We start from the raw sequence: 21,621 nt of genomic DNA on the forward strand, positions 1-21,621 counted from the left end.
CGCCGAGACTCCGTGCTTGTCATGTGACGTTCATCGTTTGTGCAGTGAAGCCTCCTCACATGCAACACTATATGCGAAGAAGCTCCAGCGCTTCCGTTTCGGACACTGAAAGTGGCTGCGGAGACCCCCTACCATTGGGGAGCAGTTCTCCTTCCGCCGCTCCTGACAGCATGCACAAATTGAAACATTTGACGGAACTGCAAGAAAACGCTGCTGTCATGCAGTTTTCATCTCAAAAGAAGGTAACAATTGGCCAGGTTCCCATCAAATAAATTTCGCTTTCACACGAGCAGTTTTTGGCAGTTCTGAGGGGCCATTCGGTAATTCGACATTCGGATAATTTGGACCTTTTTTCCAGTCCCTTGAAGTCCGATGTCTGTTGAAGAGGCATGGCGCACAAGGCGACGCGTGTTGCATGTGTGACGACTGAAAGTGTGGGCTGCACCGCCGAGCTAGCAGAGCGCAGCGCCACAGCGTCCGCTCACAAGGACCAGTCTCCCAGTCATCCTTCCTAAAAATAAGTTTTTCTCCACCACCACCACTAGAATTCTTGGATCCTGGTTTTTTTTGCTCCGTGATGGAGCTTGGAAGAGGCAAAAACTTTGAGAAGAAAGATGGAGAGGTTGACGGTGGAAAGACGACCCTGGCCTGCTACTTCACACTAGTGCAGCATGTATGAACTGGATGCGGAGAAATTGCAGTTATTGTGCTGATTTTGTGTGACGAGTAGTTGGTGAGCCAAAAGTGCTGCCTGTTCCAAAGGGTAGCCAAGGCATTGCTGGCACTAGACATTACTATAACTATGTTATAATTTCATTGCTTTGCTTTCTGTTTCAGTTTTGTTGAGTGATCCTCATGATTGGTTTCCTTTTCTTCAGCTTTTATCTCACCATGCTTTGAGATTAGCTTTGTTAAAGGGAATTGAGCTAACTGTATTTCTATGTTTATGCTGGTTCCCCTTAGGGTGCAGCAAGTGCTAGCAGTGAATCGTCGAGCGAGTCGGACGACTCTTCATCATCGGACTCGTCGAGTTCCAGCTCGGATGACGAGGATGATGACGACGACAGCGAAGATTCATCGAGCTCAAGTTCATCGGGCGGGGCCTCGCTGTCAGCCGGTCGTGGCGCTGCAGGTGCCCCACCACCACCGCCACCGGCTGAGGGCCAGCGCCACCACCGGGGCCATCGAGGCGGCATGGAGGAGCGCGCGGCCGCATCACATCGTTCCGCAGATGGCAAGGGCAGCCGGGAGCCATCTCGGACTGGGTCATCCTTGCATGGCCACGAAAAGGATGCTGGGCGGTGAGGAGGCATATTTTATAGCGCTAGATCTATTCGCTTAGTTCCTTTGGTTTCATGTCGGTGTTGTCATCGTTGTCCTGTCTGCATGCCCTGCTCCACAGCTGAAAGACAGGCAACCGCTGTGTTTGTATTTGTATTACAAAGCCGTCCGGTTAGTGGGCACTGCCACACTACCCCTGGTCTCCACCTTCCGACAAAGGCCGCATTGGGCAGCCAACCTCGAACTGGAGGCATTTGGTGGGATGCAGAGTGCACTACCCCTCAGCTACAAATCGACCTATTCATTATTGGGCGACTAGAGCTGTTTGTGTTTGTTGAGCAGTAGCTTAATGGCAGTGACAGTAACGCGCGGTGTTGTTATTGTATTAATCATTTCGGGAACCAGCTAGTGCTCATCACTTGTCGTAACCCTGTGGGTAAGCAGCTGAGCTGTTTTAACGTGGTAGCGTTAAGGGCCCTTACAATAATATTTGCCTCGCACACATTTGATGCAAAGATAAGAAAACTATGGGTAGAGGAGTACTATCAGCTTCAGGGAGCTGCAGAAATCGGCTCGTGAAAGCCGACGAAACAGCAAGTCTCTCTATGTAGGTGACATCACCATCCGTGTGCAGCTTTCAGTGTTGCTTAAAATCTTGAGTGAATTTGACATTGAAAGTTGGTTTTACAAACAGTCTGCTAAGCAGGCATAATTTGAAATAAGTTTGAAGGGCTTCTTCAACCGACGGAATCTTTTTTTTTTTTTTTCTTATGAGAATGTTCAGGTCTTCCTTGCCAGGCCAGTGTCTGAAAATTTTCTCAAAGCTTGTGCGTTTACTCTTTGAGTGTGTGGGCAGCAGCGTCATTGTTTGGTGCCCCTTGTCAGCCATGGCCGGGACCGACATCGAGGGCGGTCGAGGGAGCCTCCCGAGGACGGCCGGGCGTCGCCCACTCGTCGAGGGGCACCCCGGGATGGTGGCGACTATGACGGGTACGTGGGCCGGTCACGTGGCCCCCGCACCCCCAGCCCGGGGCCGCCCAACGAGCCCAAGCGCAAGGCTGCCGGCAGCAGCAGCACCACTGCACCGCCGTGAGTGCCTCCTCCTCCTCCTCTTGCCCTGCCTGCTCCCACTGTGAGGAAGTGAGGACAGCTCCATCCGATTTTGAAGTGAAAAGCTTCACTCGGCTTGTCAACACCGGGTCTGGCGTGCACCAGGATCAATTCTAGCCACAGCTGCGCATGCGCGAAACCGAGCGACGTCACGCAGAGCGCAGGTGGCCGCTGCTGCCGCAGCCGTTGTCGCCGCTGCGCGCTGACTCCGTCGTCTGAGCGTCGCCGCTCCTCCTCCTCGCCACCGTTTTACCCTTCGCCGCTGCCTCATGGTCACCGCCGTCGTCCCAAGATGAGAAGGTTCTTTCGCAAGGCGTTGCGAGAACGCGTGAACGGCGGCGGAGGCCATAGAAGAGGCGGCCATCCTCGCCAGCTTGACCTTTCGCTGCAGCCGTGCACCGTGCACATTTGAAGGGAGGGGTATATAAGGCGCGCTTGCCCGTAGAACAGGCGCAGACACTCGCCATGGAAGGAGAAGAAGAAGCAACAGTCTGACGGCGCAGAAACACCGATCCAGAAGTGGTAGCTTGGGAGTTGGCTGAAAAGCAGTGAGAGCTTTTCGCTTACCCAGGCTTAACGTGAGCTAAGCCACAGCCAATTTTTTTTATTCTAAGTAAAATTTGGTTGGTTGGCCTTTTGTATCTATCTTGGTGATTGTTCTGCAGGAGAAGATGCATTTGTTGCCGAGATAACTGGATTTAAAGATGGAACATTTTTTTAACGTGAGAGCGTTGGTAACCTTATGATGGAGAAAATTGTCCGGCATTGGCGACTGTTCAAAGCTTCGCAGTTGGAGTGGCCAGAGTGGCCGGTTTCTCCGGCTGCTCTGGCAACCTAGGTGGGCCTCCTAGGTCACGTGACCTTGTGGCGCCATCACAACCTGCCCACCGTGGCAAGTGGCTGTTAAATTAATGATTGGTCGCTCAGAAAGAGAAACCTGGGCCGCACAAGGCCCACTGCTGGGAGCACCTGCCATCTCGGGGCAGAGGTGCATCGCTTGACTCTTTTGTTACCACGGCAAAAAGGACTTTTATTGCGAAAGCAATACTGCGCTAGGTTTTGAGCCTTCAGCGTCGTCCCGGCGGATCCATGTTAGACTTTTAGCTTGACCTCTGTTGTGACGTCACGCCAGACGGAGAGAAAACTGGGGCCCAACTCAGCTCGTCGCTGATGGCCCAGCGGATCCACGCCGCGCAGCGCAGCAGCTGTGCGCCGCTGCCGCGAATAAAACAAAAAGAAATAAAAGAAATAAAAAATAAAGAAAGAAAAGTTGAGCATGGTGGCGTTTGCTGAGAGCCCAAAGTCATGCGCTAAAGTTGGCAAGCCCTTTCCGGCAACTTTTCATGCTCGCATCCTCCTCTGTCACACTGTTCCTGCGTATAGCAATTAAGAGATGGCTATTGGTTAGATTCTTTCAGACATCAGGCAGCTACCGTGGCCGCGGCCAATAAGCGACGTAGCTCTGGCAGGTCGGGAAGCTCCAGCTCCGGCAGTGAAGCTGGCGGAGGATTGCCAACCTTTCAGAGTGCAAAAAGCGACAAGAGTAGAGGGAAAGACGTGAAAATGCTTAAATTCAGATTTTGACTACCGATAACTAGGCTTCTACAAAGCACATTAAAAAAATACTTCCTGGACAATATTTGTGAAGCGGCATCCTTTAAGATCCCAGGCATACCACAACTTTATTAGAGCCCCTTTCAGAGCCCCTTTAAGTGTCCCCTCCATTTTTTTTTTACCTGCCATTGAATTGAGGCTCATGACCTCTTGTCAAGACTGAAAGGCACTTTGTGATCACCTCCGAAAGGCAGATGGCTGGTGAGCGTGGCTTCAGGGATCCGTGTGTGAAAAATTGCAGGCAGTCAGTGCATTAGTGCTCTCCCCAGTCTCTGCCATTGACGAGTTCAGACTGTGTGAGCAAATGATGTTATCCAGTCCATCAGTCATCCTTTGACATGCTGTACCCCTTTCCACTCTCCCCCACCTGCCAACCTTTGCCCCCTACCCTTTCTTTGTTATCACCCCCTCTCCCCTTTAACCTCCCTGCCTTTCCTCTTCTATATCCTCCTCACCCCCTCTCCCCTGAAAGGGGGTGAAGGGAATTTCTTTCTCTACTTTGCCACCTGCCAACCAAGGCTTCATACTGGCAGAGTTTTCGGGTATAAATGGTAATGCATTAAAAACTCTTGGCGTCACTACCGGAATTTGTTTGCAGAAACGACTGATGCTGGCGACACCTGTATTTAGTTCTTAATGCATTAGCATTGGAACCCCCATGTTGGAAAAATCTGTTTGTTTGTCTGAAGCCTCAGTTGGTAGGCAGCAAAAGAGAGGGGAACAAGGTTATGTTCTTGTATTATAGTATTAACTTAAATACAACATGTTGAGAGGGATTTTGGGCAACATTAGGTGGAAGCCTCACATTGATTATAGCGTGAGTTTACCCAGCAGTTGCTGCAACGTAGTGACATTTGGTTTGCTCCCTCAGGAACAAGGGTCCTCCCCCGCCATACCCAGCTGGGAAGCCACGAAAGAAGAAGAAATCTGGGAAGAGGCGCAGGGACCGAGAGAAGCAGCTCAGAGCCGAGGCACGTGCGATTTCCATGCTACAACCCATGCAGGGATCGAAAATTTGCAGAGGATTTAAATTGCATGGCCCCTGAACACCCTTGATTGCTCTAAAATGAGTTATAGGAAATCGGCAAGCATCTTGTGGTCTCTTTTGTTTTCAGCACCTCTTTGATGCAGCTCGGTTTCGTTTTGTTGCTGGGCCTAATTGTGGTTTCTGATAAAACCTACAGGAGATAATATTCTCCACTTTTCATTGTTGCAAGTGTTTATGAAGGTTATGTTTTAGCTTTTTGAAAATTTTCATCATTGTGGCACAAATTTCTTGGCATGTTTTAAAAAATTAGTTTAATTACACCATCACTGAAGTATACTAGGATTTATCAGTTTCTAGCCTCTCTGAACTGCTAGTGTGTTTGGCTGCATGCTGAACTGTTTTGTGAGATTTCCTGGTTCACAATAGATGAATCGCATTTTAAACAGTTGTCTCATAACTTAAGATGTAAGCAAGGAACTGGGGAACTTTGTGGTACTGGGGACCTTCCAGTTGTCATCACACCTGCCGATGTGCGCATGCCAGAGACGTACCATGTATTGCGCAAGCCAAGCTTAAGGACGAATATTTGGAGAATCGCTAGCCAAATGAGTCATACCACAACATGACGCCACTTTGGGAACCCAGGTTTTGCTGCCTTCGCCGCTCTGCTTTGGCATGCCACCCTGCTGTATCCACAGGTTCAGTTGACTCACGTATACCTTTTCTCCTTTTGTGTAGCTGTTCAGCTCACTGCACACGTTGGTCAGCTTCAGAATCCGTTGAAGGCCGACTTTCATCCAAGATTAATCGTTCGCTATACTGCACGTTCCTCCGGTGACTCCATCTTTTGCCTCTTCTTTCTGGCATATGCATATGCGCGCAACCACGTTCCTCCACCCCTCTCTCCACTCGTCTACTGCAGGCGTAATGCCCTCCTCCCACTGGCTGCAGCTGGCACAACGCTGCTCCGCGTTTGCAGCAGCTTAGCCAAGTTACTCTGAGGCTTCAACATGACGAGCCACGGCTTTTTCGTTTTTCTCGCTAGTGACCCATCTGGTGCTAGAGCACTAAGAAATAAAAACAAGTAACGCTGTATTTTTCTACTATGTCGATTACCTTATCTGAAGTGGTTTTGAATGCTGTACCAGGAAGTGTGTCTCTTCATAAACAGTTGAAATTCTTCACCCTGCATTGTGAATAGACTTCGGTTCCTAAAAGGAATCTCTGCTTATACAGTGACAGAAGTTTGGAAAAACAAAGAAAAGAAGGTTTTGCTATATGTTGCTGTGACCCTTATTACGCTAGATGAATGTTGGCTAGGGAGTGAACAGCCAGTGCATTCGCTGCGCATCCTTTCTATGCTGCTTGCTTGTGCTGTTGTGCTGCTTCTGCGGATCTATGTCAGACTGATTTGTGCAATGAAGCTAGAGCACAGTGTAACTTGCAAGGCCTCTGCTGACACTCCTTTCTTTTTACTTTCAGTTTTTGATATACGTAAGTATTTGTCTCTTGCCAAAGTTTGGCTGAGCATGCTCCATTCTTTCTCGGCTCAGCGCATAGTGTTCCAGCAGTAACTTTGAATATTAGTGCTGTTACAGCACACATTCAATAACATGTATAGATATCTTATTGGGGATCGGACCTTTTTATGATCTGAACTTGGAGGCTGATGCAACACCTCGGAAATTGGCACATTACAACTCTCTGAGCTGTGTATAGAAAAAGGTAATGGCCCCTCTGCTTCTGTTCATTTCACTGGATATTACTAGGAAAATCTTAGAGCGTGTACCACTGTTAAGCAAATATGGAATCATTACGTGTTAATGCAGTCGAATCCTGCTTCAACAAAATTCACGGGACTCGCGAAAAATTTTGTTGATGTGGAAGCTTCATTGTCGTGACATCGGGCAGAACATTGACGTATGGCACCGGATAGTTCATGAACGTTTATTTTGAAAAAAAACTTGTCAGTTTTGGTCTTTCGCTGTTTCGAAATCAGCGTCGTGGCGATTTTTTTGGCACTCCGGAAATCTCGGAATTGCGAAATAAACGAACAAGCTACATTTGCTATCAAAACCAGTATTTTCTTTTTCCGCACGTGTTTTAAAGCCCCCTTGCTTTTGTCGTGCGAGAACCCGTGCTTAGAAGTTAGACTGCGCTGCTTGAAGACATTTCAGCGTGGACTACGCGCACATGCGCCCGCGTCAGTGCGGTTTGAGTATCGGTCACATGCACCTCGAAATTGATCCTTTAGACGGCGTGCCAGAAATGTGGTTGCTCCGATTCTTCAAAGACGTTTTACATTTTGCGACGCGTGGTACTAACATACCGGCGAAGTGTCATTCTGCTGAGGCATCTGCCAAGAATCACAGACATTCGCAGTGGCTGTATTTGGTCAGTGCCGGAGCGCTCCTGACAGGGTATCACGATGCTAGCCTGCGGCGCAAACGTGAGACTAGAGTGCAGCCTAGACGTGGTCAGGCTCCTTGCAACGACGTGGCGCGGCACGCCAGGCTCGCTGGGCGACAGCGGATCGTTGCACACCACTTGCTCGGTGTCACTAGGCCTAACGCCTGATATGCTCCTCAAAGAAGCTTTGGAAAAAACACTCTGGAACTAACCACCTTTCATCACAAAACTAACATTTTCACTGAAGTGAACGCTGTAGAGCTCATTTCTGTTATGCCTTCGTCAGCGAAGCGAGCGAAAAATACAAAAGCCGCCTTGCACCAACGACCGCAGTTCGCAAGCGCGAATTCCCGGCTGTCGGCAAAACTGTCACAGGTATTCTTGCGCCGCACTTGCATCTTTATGCGCACATGACTGCACATTAATTCCGATTCATCAGAGAATGTCAGTTGCATTATTGAAGTGAAAACTGCCTTTGGCAGTCATTTTTGGTGAAACTTAACGAGATATGGGCACGTGTGGACGCACAGAAAAAAAAAATAAATAATTGGCCGCTTACTCTGAAAAATTTTGTTGAAGTGGACACTCCCTATGAAAATTGTTTGTTGTTGGGGGGAAATAATTGGATTGCCTTCTATGGTACGTCAACGGGAAATCGGGAATACTTCGTGGCGGAAATTTCACTGTTGCGGCGTTCGTTGTAGCGGGGTTTGACTAATGCAACAGCAAGGGGTATAATGTCACTGCTTCACAATTTGAATCTTAAGCAAGCTTCTGCAGCCCAACGAGAAGAAAAGTGTTTTAATTCATATGAAGCTCGGTAAATGTGATCTAGAAACACTGAACTGAACTCTTTTCTGGAAACCAATGGATGATATTGTTTAATGTCTGGGACCAGTATCAGAAATGCGCAGAGGAATCCTAACATCATACTAATTCACAAAAAAAGTGAGCTCTGTCACGGTGGCTCAGTGGTAAGGGCGTTTGGCTACTGGGGCCTAGGACAAGGGCTGGATCCCGGCCACAGCGGTTGTGTTTCGATGGAGGTGAAATGCAAGGCGCCCGTGCACTGTTCAATGCCAGTGCACATTAAAAGAACCCGTGTTGATAAAAATCAATCTGGAGCCCTCCACTACGGCACCTCTTATAGCCCGTGTCGCTTTAGGATGTCAAAACCCACATATGCACATATGTACCATACCACACAAAAGGGGTAACGTGTAAGAATTCAAGTCTCTGACATTATCAGAGACAGTGACAATCGACGTTGTCAAGTTTTTGGTAGTGTAGGTATTCAAATTCTCGGCTGATTAGCTTCTCTTCATTCACCCTGGGGAACAGATTGGTTTTTGGAAAAATAATTGACACTAGACCACATTCGTGCCAACAATCATATTGTGGAGAAGTGTGCAGAATACAGTGTAGTGAACATGTGCTGTTTATGATCAGATGTGGTTTACTGAATCCTACCCACTCTTTCTTTGGATGTCCCCGCCGCGGTGGCTCAGTGGTTATGGCGCTCGGCTGCTGACCCGAAAGTCGCTGGTTCGATCCCTGCCGTAGTGGGCGAATTTCGATGAAGGCGAAATTCTAGGGGCCCGTGTGCTGTGTGATGTCGGTGCACGTTAAAGAACCCCAGGTGGTTGAAATTTTCGGAGGCCTTCACTATGGCGTCTCTCATAGCCTGAGTTGCTTTGGGACGTTAAACCCCAATAAACCAATAAACCACTGTCTCTTTGGACATGCAGCGTGCCCGTGCCGTCCCGCCACACGGCTCAGCACCATTCCCCGAGAGCCCGTCCCCCGAGCGGCCATCGTCGCCCCCATCGTCACGCCACCGCGGAGGCCGCGAAGGTGGCGTGCGTGGTGGGCCGCCCTCACGTGGTGGCGGTGGGCGTTACGGGCCACCATCGTCTGGTCGCTCCCCTCCCCCTGTGCGAGAGGGCTCGGCTGGCACCTCCTCCCATGGCAGGGGTGCGGGGGGTCCACCCTCCAAGAGGCCTCGAAGGGAGACGCCACCCCCTCCTCCTCCTCCCCCGCCTCTTCCTCCCAACCCACCTCCAGGGGAGAGCCCTGCCCCTCCACCCCCTCCGGTCGCTCCGCCTTCCCAGTCGTCACGTGACAGGAAGAAAGATGGCGAGTGAGTACGCCTCACGTTCCTTGCACTTGTAACCACTGTCTTTGATGTAGTGATACTATTTTTTCTAAACTGCTAGCTAACCAAAATTTTGAAATTTGTTTGAATTAATTGGAAGTACGAATTATTCAAATTTGAATTATCACGAGTCTACTGTACATGCATGTTAAGTGGTGGTGTTGCATTTATGCAAATACAATGTGCCAGGCAACATCAAAAGAAGGAAACTTTTATTTGGCTGTCTGTGTGAAGCATACTTTTATTTAGTGCTTTGAACATACCTGACCACTTTTTCTATAACAGTGCATGTTAAAGAAACACGGATGGTCGAAATCCCTTCCCTCAAGTTGCGGTTGAGGTATCTGCTGGCAGTGTGACAATTACTGCACCTTCTCTTACCTCAAAAAAACATTAGCCTTTTTTTTTTTTTTTTTTCACCCATTATTGTGATGCCTTTTGTTCTGTCGTTACGTAGCAAATTTTTTTGCGCGGCTACTGTTAGTGCCTGCTTGGGCAGGGAATTGCAGCCCAAGTCTTCACGAATATTGCTTGTGATGGCATTTGAAGACTTTAACTCTGAGCTTCCAAGAGACAGAAATTGGAATCTGTTTTGCAGTTACACGTACGTACATGAACATGTTAACAGTTCTGAACTGAAACTGCAAGAGACAGCAAGCCATGACAAGTGGCAGTGCTGTACTTTACAAAGGACTTGTGGTTGTTGATGTCATCGATGTGTCTCGGTACTTTTAGAAACCTTGATTCTCAGATGCCATGTATACTCGTTTAAGGGCGGTACGTTTTTTCGACGGTTTTGATAGGGTGCCGCCCTTACACAGGACCGGCATTTTCTCGTAAAATATTTCTGCCAACATCGGAGCCCTGATTACGCATGCCCCAGTTTATGCTGCCACACGCATTTTTACGACGAATTAGCGCAGCCCCGGTGAACCGTTGAAATACGTGGTGTATTGAAAGAAAGTATGGATGATAGGACGCGCGCCTGACGACCGGCGCAAATTAACTGCCCACAGTAAAACAGGTTGCTAGATTAGTTTGTTGGCAAATGTCACGTAATTCTAAGTTAAGATCCTCCGAAGATCAGGCGCTCGACTGACAGTATGCCTTGGCCGACAATGTGAGCGCCACTCCACACATGCAACCCGCGGCTGTCAGTTGGCCTTTGCCTGGCCTGTTTTTCCGCGTGCTTCACTGTCAATGGTATTGCGGAAATTAATTATACATTAATTTTATTACAAGGTTATTGTGCGGTGATAAACTGGTAGCAAAGGTAGACCTTTTTGTTGTTAACTATGGCTGGATTCAACGCAATTTCACTGCGGCTGCGATGCTAAGCATGCTAGGCCTAGCGACACTGGGTGGACAACGCATTACTACGGCGTGTATTTCACCAGCACCCGAGCTTGGTGGGAGGTGCGTTGCCACAAGGAAATGCGCAGCATAACTTTTTGTTCTTTCTGGCACGAATACCAAGTGCGCGGGAGTTTGCAGCGCTGATGCACCTTGTGTTAGTGGTTCCAGGCAGAGTCTGCCGCATGGACGACGCGTCCATGGTCATAACGAGTGCCGCAGGCAGCAATCTTCATTTGTTAGCTCCCAGTTGAATGTACTACGTGAGAAAAATTACGCACACATAAAACAATTTTTCTGGCTGGCATTTTGTTTTCCAAATTACCGACGGCCAAGTTGGGCCGGTCCTTACACTAGTGTGTGTGGTACTTCTGCGTCATTGGCCCTGCTGTGTTCCTTAACAGCCGTCATGGCCGCCTGGAAGAGTACAGCGGCAGGGGCGACCCCAAAGGCTATGATGGACGGTACGAAGGGGACCGAGGCGGGCGCAAGCGAGGAGATGCTGGACATTCGGACCAGCCGCCACCGCCCCCACCTCCACCGCACAGGGGCAGCCGACACGACCCACCGCCACCACCAGAGGAGGCTGACATGCTCGAGGTGAGCCTTGATAGGTCCATTGGGGTGCTGGACATGTTTTCGTACAGCTTAAAGCTGACATCCTCTGCATCACTGATGCTGTGTGCTGGCTGATCTGCTCACGCCTTACCAAAGCCCTCTATTCCCTTTTCTTTGCTTTTCTGTGTACAGTTAAACCCTGCAGTGAAGTTCATGGGAGAGACAAAAATTTTGCTAGACCAGAAACTTCATTGTCATGACATCAGCTCAGAAGTGTCATATTTGATCAGAGTGCATTCACATTGCTTGTTTCTAGAAAACAGTCCAGTTAGTCGTTTTTGCCATTTTAATGACACAACTGTGACACAGCTGTCTTACAATTCTCTTTTGTTTTTTACATTGGCATCAAAATATTTCACTGGTTTAAAAGCTTGGTATAAAGTGTCATGGATGGAAGAGTATAAAGATATAGCTTTTTTAGACACATCACTAGTTGTACTGCCATGTAGTAATGCATTTTCAGCTGTGCAATAACTGGTACATCACTTCAGCAGTGCTTACAAGTACTGCCAAACATGCTTCACTTTCAGTGTTAGTGTTGATGGTTGAGGGCTTGTATTGTGGTTGCACGTTTGGTCTGAAGCTGCTGTATATCAGGTTATTACTGAGTGACTCATGTTTGGCACCATGCTTGACTTTCAGCTTGGTGCTTTTGTGCTGTCCTGCTAAAATCCTGCATGGTGACACTGAGCAGGAAGTGCCTGCGATGTGCATCAAGCTGCCTGTTAGGCTTTTATTTACCACTAATGTGTGTCCATGGAGCTACAAGTTTATTTTCATGCAGTACGACAGCATTTTTCCAGCCAAGGCCTAAAAATTGTGAAGCACTGACTTCATACTTATGTGCCTTACTTCAAGCAGGTGTTCTTACATAATTACATAAGTATTGTGCAGCAAGTTTATTCCAGCCAAAGCAGACTTCGGAATGAACCTCGACACCTGACATTGCTGGGGCTGTTACAGTCAGCTAAAAAGGTTGCAAGTGGTAGACTATAACTATATGCTTGCAGGGTATAAACTCTTTAGGATAGGCAGGTGAAGCATGGAGAAATACTGTTAGGGGTATCCTATATAAGCATGGCAATGATATCGGATCAGGCACAGGTAAGTTCTTTTATGCAGCAACAGATGGTGCTAAGCTTTCTGCTTACTCCTACTTGTTGTGGTTCAGTGAAGAGAACATCACTTGAGTACAGTCGACGACCGATTTTTCGGACTCTCTAGGGACCGCGAAAACGACCGAAAAATCGGGCAGTCCGGAAAATCAAATTTCACCGAAAAAATCACAAACTTATTAACACTATGCCGGAGAAAGCGGCCAATTGTATTGTACACATTCTAATGCTCCTCATGACTATATTTCGCCGCGCGAAATACCGTATAAACGCGTATAAGGGCCGCACTTTTTTTTTTTTCCAGATTCGAGGGCCAATTTTCGGGGTGCGGCCCATAGACGCGATGTGCGAAAAAAAAATTTTTTTTGAGTAAAAACACACCAACCAGGGAATGAGCGACATTTATTCTACATTCAATCGTCACTCGCGAAGTATTTAGACTCCTGAGCTGGTGCTGCGCTCTGGTGCACGCTCATGCCAAAAGAAGCCGCGCAGCATGTCCGCTGTCAACGCGTAGCCGTTGTTCCGAAATTCTATCACATAGAGGAGCAGCTCTTCTTCCAGTTCAGGAAACTCGCACGGCTTTCCTCGGAAAGCGCGCTTTTTGCAGCTTGTGTTTCTCTTTTGGTTGCACCATCATCGGACGCACTTCTCGGCCACGTCGAATTTCCCGCCTGCCGCACGCTTACCGACCGCGTTCGAGAGCTAACTCCCAGCCATGTAGCTTAAGGTGCTTGCCCATCGCGCTAAAATTGTGAAGCTCGGAGGCAGCACGCGAAAGCCACTATCACGGCGAACGCGCTAACACGCCACGAAAGGCTGGAGCTGGCGATACTGATGCCGATGTGAACAGCGGAAAATATCGACGGAGAAAAAAGTTGATAATGATCACGGCGACGGCACTTGGAAGCTCCGGTGCGCGCGCGTGGCCTCCGCGAACGGCGCGGCGCCGGAGCAGATCGCGGCCGCGATATGATCCGGCAGCGCGCCCGAAGCGCGCTTCGATTGCGGAGGCCACGGCGTGCGCGTAGCCTCCGCGATCAAGCGCTCCGCAATCGTATTCGTATTTCGTGTTCGGGACTAAAGACTCGGCACAGATGAGTTCCGTGAACTCAGACTACGGTTCAAGTTCGTGCGGCGGAAGACATTCAAGGACAGCACGAATTCGAAAACACGCGAGCGCAATGTGCCGACTCAACTCGCGCAGAATTTCAGCGTCGCAAGAGGCTCCCTTTAAGCTTGAATTTCGTTTTGTTTGATCAAGTTTTCGATATCTCCTGCAGTCTGAATTAATGAGGTTCCACTGTAAACATTATATGGCGGCTTGGGTACTGGCGGCGAGTGCGAATGAGGTCCGAAAAATCGAGTGGTCAGTTGCGTAGCGTCCGAAATTTCAAGCGCTTTTACACATTGGCTCTATGGGCCATGTCGCGGTGCCGCGAAAAAGTCCGAATAATCAAGCATGTCCGAAAAATCAGGCGTCCGAATTTTCGGTCGTCGACTGTATTTCAGTAGCAGAATGCCTCAATATGTTACCCTCTTTGCACACATTTGTTTAATATGCCTGCTGTTTATGGAGACAACTTGGACCACTATATAAAGCACCACTAGAGAGCACTAAAATGTGAAAGCACTTGAAATGATTGTGCTAAGTGTTTGCCTACTTTGTCTTTATTTGTTGTATATAGCATTTGTGAAGGGGTAGGAAATGTTTGGCATGAAATAGCAGATATGTCACATCTGCCGTGTGTCTTTGTCTTACAGCCCGGTGAAGTGGTGCCTGACCACACAGAGCGCTACGTTAGTGACCGAGGCCGTTACGACCAGGGCAGGGGCCGTGATGCACGTAGGATGGATCACCATCGCTCACGGCATGTACACTTTTGTGTTCCAGTATTTTTCTCTTAGAAATCCTCCTTCATGTGCAGCAACTGCATTTAAAAATCCTGCTTGCCGTGCCATTTTGGCTAAAAGCAGCTTGCTTTCCATGAGGGTTACATGGTGTTTCAAAAGCTGTTGCTGCAGTTAATGGACAGGTTACATTTGTACTTCAGTTCTTGAGAATAGCTGGATGGCGCTGATGATAATGACAACATGGTGTATTAGCCTGTTGAAGTTGTTTGAGCCGTATATATGATTCACTGCTTCCAGGAGTTTATTTTCATGAAGTGCCTTACACTTGACCTAGTGGAGCAAATAGATGCTTTTGAGAAAAATTTCGTTCAGCCTTGCATGGAACAAGTGAAGCTAAAAGACTGTGGCTTTTACCAATGAACAATTTCCTCTGGATTAAAATGCTTGAATCTTTGTCTTGTCTCTTTTTTTTTTTTGTTAACCCATTTATAACAATTACAGGTTATAATCGCCAGTGACATTTTTATGGCACTTGAGTGTTGTGATATAAAAAAAGACGCGTATAACACGAGCATTTTTCCATATATTATCATGTCAAGTTTCTGCCTCGTATTGCGTGTGGATCTGAGAAATTTTCAGCCCAAATTCACAGTCCCAGTCTTGTTATTACTCATCATTATCACCAACTAGCTTTCTGCGAGAGGAGGCGCCATCTAGTGGTGGCGTCGATTGACTGTTTCAATTTCGACACCATTTCGCCGCATTGACCTAGTGACACCCACGCTCTCTGGCGCAGGACGATCGCACCTCACATGATGTCAGGACTGCGAAAGCAGAACTCGGCTGCTTTTGAAAGGAAAGTAATCGTAGCTGCCAAAAGCATTGGCACTGCGTCAAGTGCTGCTACATGGACTGGTTGAGGTAGGGAGAGCCTGCAGTTACTACTGCAGGACAGCCAAGCATGCGTGTGGTATGAGACTCAAGCGATGCAAGTGTGGCTCCCAGATATGTGCAAGGGCCAGAAGTGGCACACTGGTTTACAACAATTTGAGGACTGAGTGTGAGCTGCACTTTTCTTCACGGCTTGAAATTCTCTGATCAAGCACATCGGTGCAAGAGGGGGAGCGAGCCGGCACCAAGTACAGGATCATCCACTTCCAGCTTGAACAGGGCTCCACGCTGCCGATGCTTTTCAGAGTGCCTCTCGCAGGTGTATGGGGAATAATGATGCAAAACTATCGATAGTACTGTCAATACTATCGATAGTTTAGTCACAATTGAACTATCGATGGTAAAAGAAACTGTCGATAGTTAGTACTTTCAAGAGTTGCATCGATAGAACTATCGATAATAGTTTTGATAGTTTTATTGATAGTACTATCAATAGTACTATCAATAGTACTTTCAATAGTTTATCGATAGTTCTATCGATAGTACTATTGATAGTCATATCTATACTACCGTATTTACTCGCATAATGATCTCATATTTTTTTTTTTTTAACTGTTGCAAATTTAGGGGTGCGATCATTTCGAGGGGGGGGGGGGGGGGGGGGGTAAATTTTCCACAAAAAATTTTTTGCGCCCTGAAAACGCAAACAAGTTGTAGGTCAGACTACTTTTGTCACACGGGTGCGCTACCCGCGGTTACGCCGCTAAATGCGGTTATCGCGAACCGAGCTTGGCGAGCTTGGTTTGTGTCGTTAACCGAGAAGGTATAGTGCGAAAAGCACAAGGCCTGGCCCGCTGCTGTGAACTGCAAACACGGCTGCGAACTTAAATCTAGCTTCTATCGCAGTTATTACTCCTAGCAACTCTGTACAGGTCAACAACCCTCAAGGAGGTTACGTTTTTGACATTCCCGTATCGCAGGGCTTATTATTTACGAGAACAAGAAAGTTTAGCATGGTTTTCTGGCACTGGCGCCATGGATCCGCCGTAAAGATGTTTCCTTGGCGCAGGTGGTTTGCGGGTGGCGTGGCAATGCATTTGGCTGTGAAGGCAGTGCTGCAACCGGACAGCACCGTCGGACAGCACTCTCGATACTGTGCCAAATGCGCTGCAAGATATTTGCAAATGTTGGTTCGCTCCGGATCATCGCGTCACTTCGTTCGTTGCACCGCAACCCACAACAGTGGCGAACCCTGTGACAACGGCAAACCGTGATTCGAGATAACCGCAGTCAAGTTTGATGTCCGCGGTTAAGCATAACCGCATTTAGACTGCCCGTGTGACCGCAGGTCAACCAACAGGCAGCTGCTGCTGTAATGATGACAGAGAAAGATGACCATCTGCACGTGCCATCTGTCAGACAGATGACAAGTACCGTATTTACTCGCGTAATAGGCGCACTCGCATAATAGGCGCACCCCTAGTTAGGGCGCGAAAAATCAGATTTTTTTATTTCTGCGCATAATAGGCGCACCCCGAACTTGGCACTGTGATCAATACTGTATTTACACGATTGCAAGCCGACGCCTCACCACCCCCCGCTTCCCAATCTTTATTTAGCAGCAGCTGCTGCGGACCCACAGCACGTACAACGACATCGCGTAGAACAGCCGCACACAGTTTTCAGGGATGCTCACTTTAAACGTCTGTTTGGAAAGCTTCATCTCCAGCCGGAAACGTTCCCGACTTAGGCCCGCGAAAACCTTGGCGCTTGGAGTCGTGTACGAAAATTTAGGGACGCCGCAGTCGCAACTGCCGCACTTCTCGGCCACGTCGTATTTTCCGACCTGCCGCACGCTTGCCGCGTTGGAGAGCAAACTCCCAGCCGTGTAGCTGTTAAGGTGCTTGCCCGTCGAGCTAAAACATCAAAGCTCCGCGGCAAGGCCATAAACCACGATAACTATCGCGCTACCGCAAATCCCGGCACTTGACAGCAACAACAACAAAAAAAAACGAGCTGGAGATGCTGATGGCGATATAGATAGCGAAAGCTCGCGGCAGAGGAAAACGATGATGATGATGATGAGCGTGGCCTTGGGCGCTCTCCGTGGGCGGCGTCTGGAAGCTCCTGTGCGCGTGTGTGGCCTCCGCGATCAAGCGCCCGTTGCGCGCAGCTGGAGCCGATCGCGGAGGCCTCGGCGCGTGCATTCCGAAAGTTTCGGTGCGGCCGATACACGGACCTTTTTTTTTTTAACATTTTCTTCGCGAAAACGGGGAGCGGCCCGTACACGAGTGCGTTTACGCGGTGTGTTCAATTTTGCGAGTCGAAAAATTTCCGGAAATTTTACCCCGCGTAATAGGCGCACCCCGAACTTTGAGCCGGATTTTCTGGAAAAAAAGTGCGCCTATTATGCGAGTAAATACGGTATGATCTTCGTTGGCTAGACTCGACATCGTCAACAAATTGCAGCGGCAAGTTCGGGGTGCGATCATTACGTGGGGAATAAAAAAAATTTAATTTTGCCAACAAAATTCGGGGTGCAATCATTACGCGAGTGCGATCATTATGCGAGTAAATATGGTACTTGCTATATAGTACTATCGATTCTGTACAATCAACCAGCCTACCCACTGCATTCTAAACTTGGTTTCCTGAGTGTGTGGTATGGAGGCAATGGTATGGGTAACTGACAAGAGATGCTTTGGGATGTTGAACCCCTATAAACAATAAACATACACCCATAAAGCAGAGTGGAAGTATATACAAAACAACCGTACTTTACCTGTTATGAAAAGCAATAATGTTTCAATTTTTAAATGTCTAACCCTCCCCCGTGGTCTTACCCGTGCAGAGGAGGTTGCGCTTCGGAGGATCCGGGTCGGGGTTGCCCTAACTCCGGCCGTTACACGAAAGTGGCCGCAATTCGAAGGTGTTTTTCCCCGCCCCGGGTGTCCAGTCTGCAAGAACCGAAATCTTGAGGCCGACATTCACCACCTGCTGTGGGTTTGCCCGGCGTTGAAGCCGACAAGAATTCGGCACCTGGCGGCAGCGGGTCTTTCGCCCGATAATAGTGCTTCATACACCGCTTGGATACAAGGACCTCATCATCGTTCACTGCTCGATTTCATTAGATCAGAGAACCTTTACTCATTTATTTAGGCATCCTCATTTATCATTACATGCCGTTTTATGCCCTGAGGCAATCAACATCGCATTAAAAAAAAAAAACTATATACTGTGGGTGTATAATTATAACCGAAGCCAGTGGGCGACACCATGTCTAGCAGCACATGTAGCTTGTTTGATTCCTGCTTTTGCAACTGCTGATTTTTCTCACTGAGGAGCCTTGTAGTAAATTTGATGTGAGCCATCTCTGGTGTTAGATGCGCATTTTATGGCCAATTGATGGTGTTCTTTCGTGCCTACGTTTCTGCACTGCCAATTTAATTGCACAGTATTAGTTGGCTCAAACATGTACCTAGATGGGCATTTGGTAAGGGTGCTCCTTTTATCTGGACGAGGGGTTCTCAAACTGGGTTCCGCGGGCTGCTTTTTTGGGTTCCCTGAGCACCTACACTGGCATGTTCTCCCTTTCCTGCGCACTTCTGCCGGGTGTGTGCGAAGCAGACACAGTATACTTGATTTGTTTTAGCTCTTGGCTTGTTCCTCAGTTTTGCCCCGTCAGCATGGGTGCTATCCACAGCACAGAACATGGCAGCATGCCAAGATGCTCCATGCAGATGATGCTCAAGGCTCCTGATTCTATCTGCATACTCTGGCTGCAAGGCTTCAAACAGTCGCCAGTGCCAACGCTGGGGAATTTTTCCTGACGTGGGCATGCTAACATTCTCGCATAAGAAAAAAAAAATCCATCGTTTTGCTTATGCCAGAGCGCCAATGAAAGTCAGACAAGGTGTTGCGTGATTCTATGCGCAGCAGAGCCAGTTAAGTGTGCGAATGCGGGAGAACGTTTGTCTTGCGACTAATTTTCTGCTTTCTTGTCATGGGGTTAGAGGTAAGAGAATGTGTAAGAAATGGGCATTGAATAAAAACTGACTGGAGAAAGGAAGAAAACAAAGAAATAAACAAATACTTAAAAAGTGGACAAAGCAGCAAAAAACGAGCATAAAGGGTCCATTCTCAAGCAACGCGGAGCGATTGTGATTGGGGGTTGGGGGGGTGGGGGTATCCTTTGGACATGTTGGAGGCTGTTGGGGTTCCTTGAGGCAAAAAAGTTTGAGAACCCCTAGTGTAGACTATGGTTCGGTTTCACTTGTCGTGACTGGCTGTAATGGTTTCAGGGCCTTGCTGTGTGGCAGCTCTGATTCTATTGCTGCTCCAAGGGTGTAGAAAGAGAGAAGCGCAACTTTCTTAACTAGAGAGGTAGCAGTGACATTTGATTCGCAGAGCACATTCTAGAAGTTGTTGGGGCAACTCGCAAAGCGTCCTGCACCTTTTTCACAGTGACAGTAGTGCCTGTTTCAAAGTGTGTGATGTGGCTATATACAGGTCGCCATCTCCCGCCCTGGCCGGCCTGCCACCACGCAGCCGCATGGACATGGAGATGCACCGCATGGACTACCCGCACTCACCACGCTCGCGAAATCAGGACAGCCGGGGCAAGTCGGACCTGAGGGGCCCCGACGGGCGACGCGGTGACCCCTACCTCCGTGGTGCCGACCCCAGGGGCGATCCCAGGGGAGACCCCAGGGGAGGGGACCTGCGGCGAGATCCCAGGGGGGGAGACTCGCGGGGAGACCTCAGAGGCGACCTGAGGGGCGACTCTAGGGGCGACCTGCGAGGAGGCGATCCCTACCGCCGGGGGCTTGACCCCCGAGGTGACCCGGGCAAGCAGGACCTCCGTGGCGGTGACTACCACGGCCGGGGCGACTACCACGGACGAGGAGGCGACCTCAAGCCAGACTACCACGGCAGGGGTGACCCCTACTCCAGAGGTGGTGATGGTCGGGGGCCACCGGACCCCTACGGTCGCTCTTCCGACTACCGCGACGGTCGTGACCCACACTCGCGCATGGACTTGCGTGGCAAGGACCTGCCCCCGCCGCCGCGCATGGACCGGGGCGACCTTCCGGGCTATGACCCGCGCTCTGACGACTACGGACGCCTGGCTGAGGACTATTACGCACGCATGGATCGCCGAGGTGGAGACTACTATGCGGATGGCTATGGGCCCCACCGCTCGGAGATGAGGGACCGCGGTGGGCGAGACCTTCGGCGATCGGAGCACGTGAGCCGCATGGATGCCAGGGGAGGAGGAGAGCCGCGGGGTCGCCTGGAGCCCGGTGGAAGGGGCGAGCCCCGCCGTAACGATTCGCGGGGTCGCGATGATCGTGGCTATGGGTCGTCTCGCCTTGAGCCGTCCGGCTCTCGTGGCCGAGTGGATCCTCGGGACGATGGGCCGAAGATGGGTGGCCGGGGCGACCTGTACGAGCGCGGGGAACCACCGTACAGGGGAGAGCCCGGCCACCGAGGAGAGCCGAGGGGCTCGGATTCCAGGGGGGATCCCGGGAGGAGAGGAGGAGACTACAAGGGCCGCGGGGCCGCTCCTTCCAGGATTGGTGAGTGGGCCTCTTGTCATGGTTTTTCTACTGAGAACAGCCAGCGTGGTCCTGGCTAACACCCATGCATGTAGAGTCTGTGGCTTCGGATGCTTGCTTATTTGGAAGCTGTGGGTCTGGTACTGTTTAATTTAGACAGGCTTCAAAATGGAGGCCATGTTGAGGCATGGCCAGGCAGTGCATGTGAATGTCCAAATAGCCCTCCTCAAACCTGAATTGCATGCTGCAGTGTCGCCCACGCACCTGTGACATGCGCGCATCAGCTGGCATTGTGATAAAGGAGGTCTCCGCTTATCTGAAAAATAGTCCGACCTCACAGTTTCAGTTTTGCTTTTGTGAGGTTTGCGCAAGCCTGTGACAACGACAGATATTGACCACACTTAAATTTGTCTTTTTAGGCGCTGTTGTTTCCTTTCTCAAGCATTGACCACACATTGGGCCATGCATCAGCCAGCGAACAGAGCCCAGCTGTTCTGAGCCAAAGTTCTGATAATTGGACATCATTGATACTGTGACAGTACTTGCTTTTTAAGCTTTCTTAGAGTACACAAGTAAAACTTGTTGTTGGGCTAGTTGGTGCATTTTCTTCGGTAACAAGTTAGCGTATCGTAGTTTGCCGCAACTTAGTAAGAGAGAAGTATATTGTGAAAGGCG

The 21,621-nt window shown here is 49.3% G+C and overlaps 1 protein-coding gene across 5 annotated transcripts in view; it reads left to right on the forward strand.

The window, feature by feature from the left end:
* Positions 1-21,621, forward strand: part of LOC149343062 (uncharacterized) — a 51,153-nt gene that overhangs the window by 9,229 nt on the left and 20,303 nt on the right. For 3 of the 5 annotated variants that reach the window (XM_089545582.1, XM_089545586.1, XM_089545583.1), the window contains exons 7-14: positions 964-1,301; positions 2,167-2,370; positions 4,877-4,976; positions 9,151-9,542; positions 11,315-11,510; positions 14,408-14,514; positions 15,294-15,351; positions 19,896-20,967. In XM_089545582.1, coding sequence (XP_089401708.1) covers positions 964-1,301; positions 2,167-2,370; positions 4,877-4,976; positions 9,151-9,542; positions 11,315-11,510; positions 14,408-14,514; positions 15,294-15,351; positions 19,896-20,967 — 2,467 coding nt within the window. The remainder of the gene's footprint in view (positions 1-963; positions 1,302-2,166; positions 2,371-4,876; positions 4,977-9,150; positions 9,543-11,314; positions 11,511-14,407; positions 14,515-15,293; positions 15,352-19,895; positions 20,968-21,621) is intronic. The other 2 variants (XM_089545584.1, XM_089545585.1) reach the window with 1 other exon arrangement.

This window comes from Amblyomma mixtum, chromosome 5 (genome assembly GCF_055824585.1).
Source record: "Amblyomma mixtum isolate Tamu chromosome 5, ASM5582458v1, whole genome shotgun sequence".
NCBI classification, from domain to species: Eukaryota; Metazoa; Arthropoda; class Arachnida; order Ixodida; family Ixodidae; genus Amblyomma; species Amblyomma mixtum.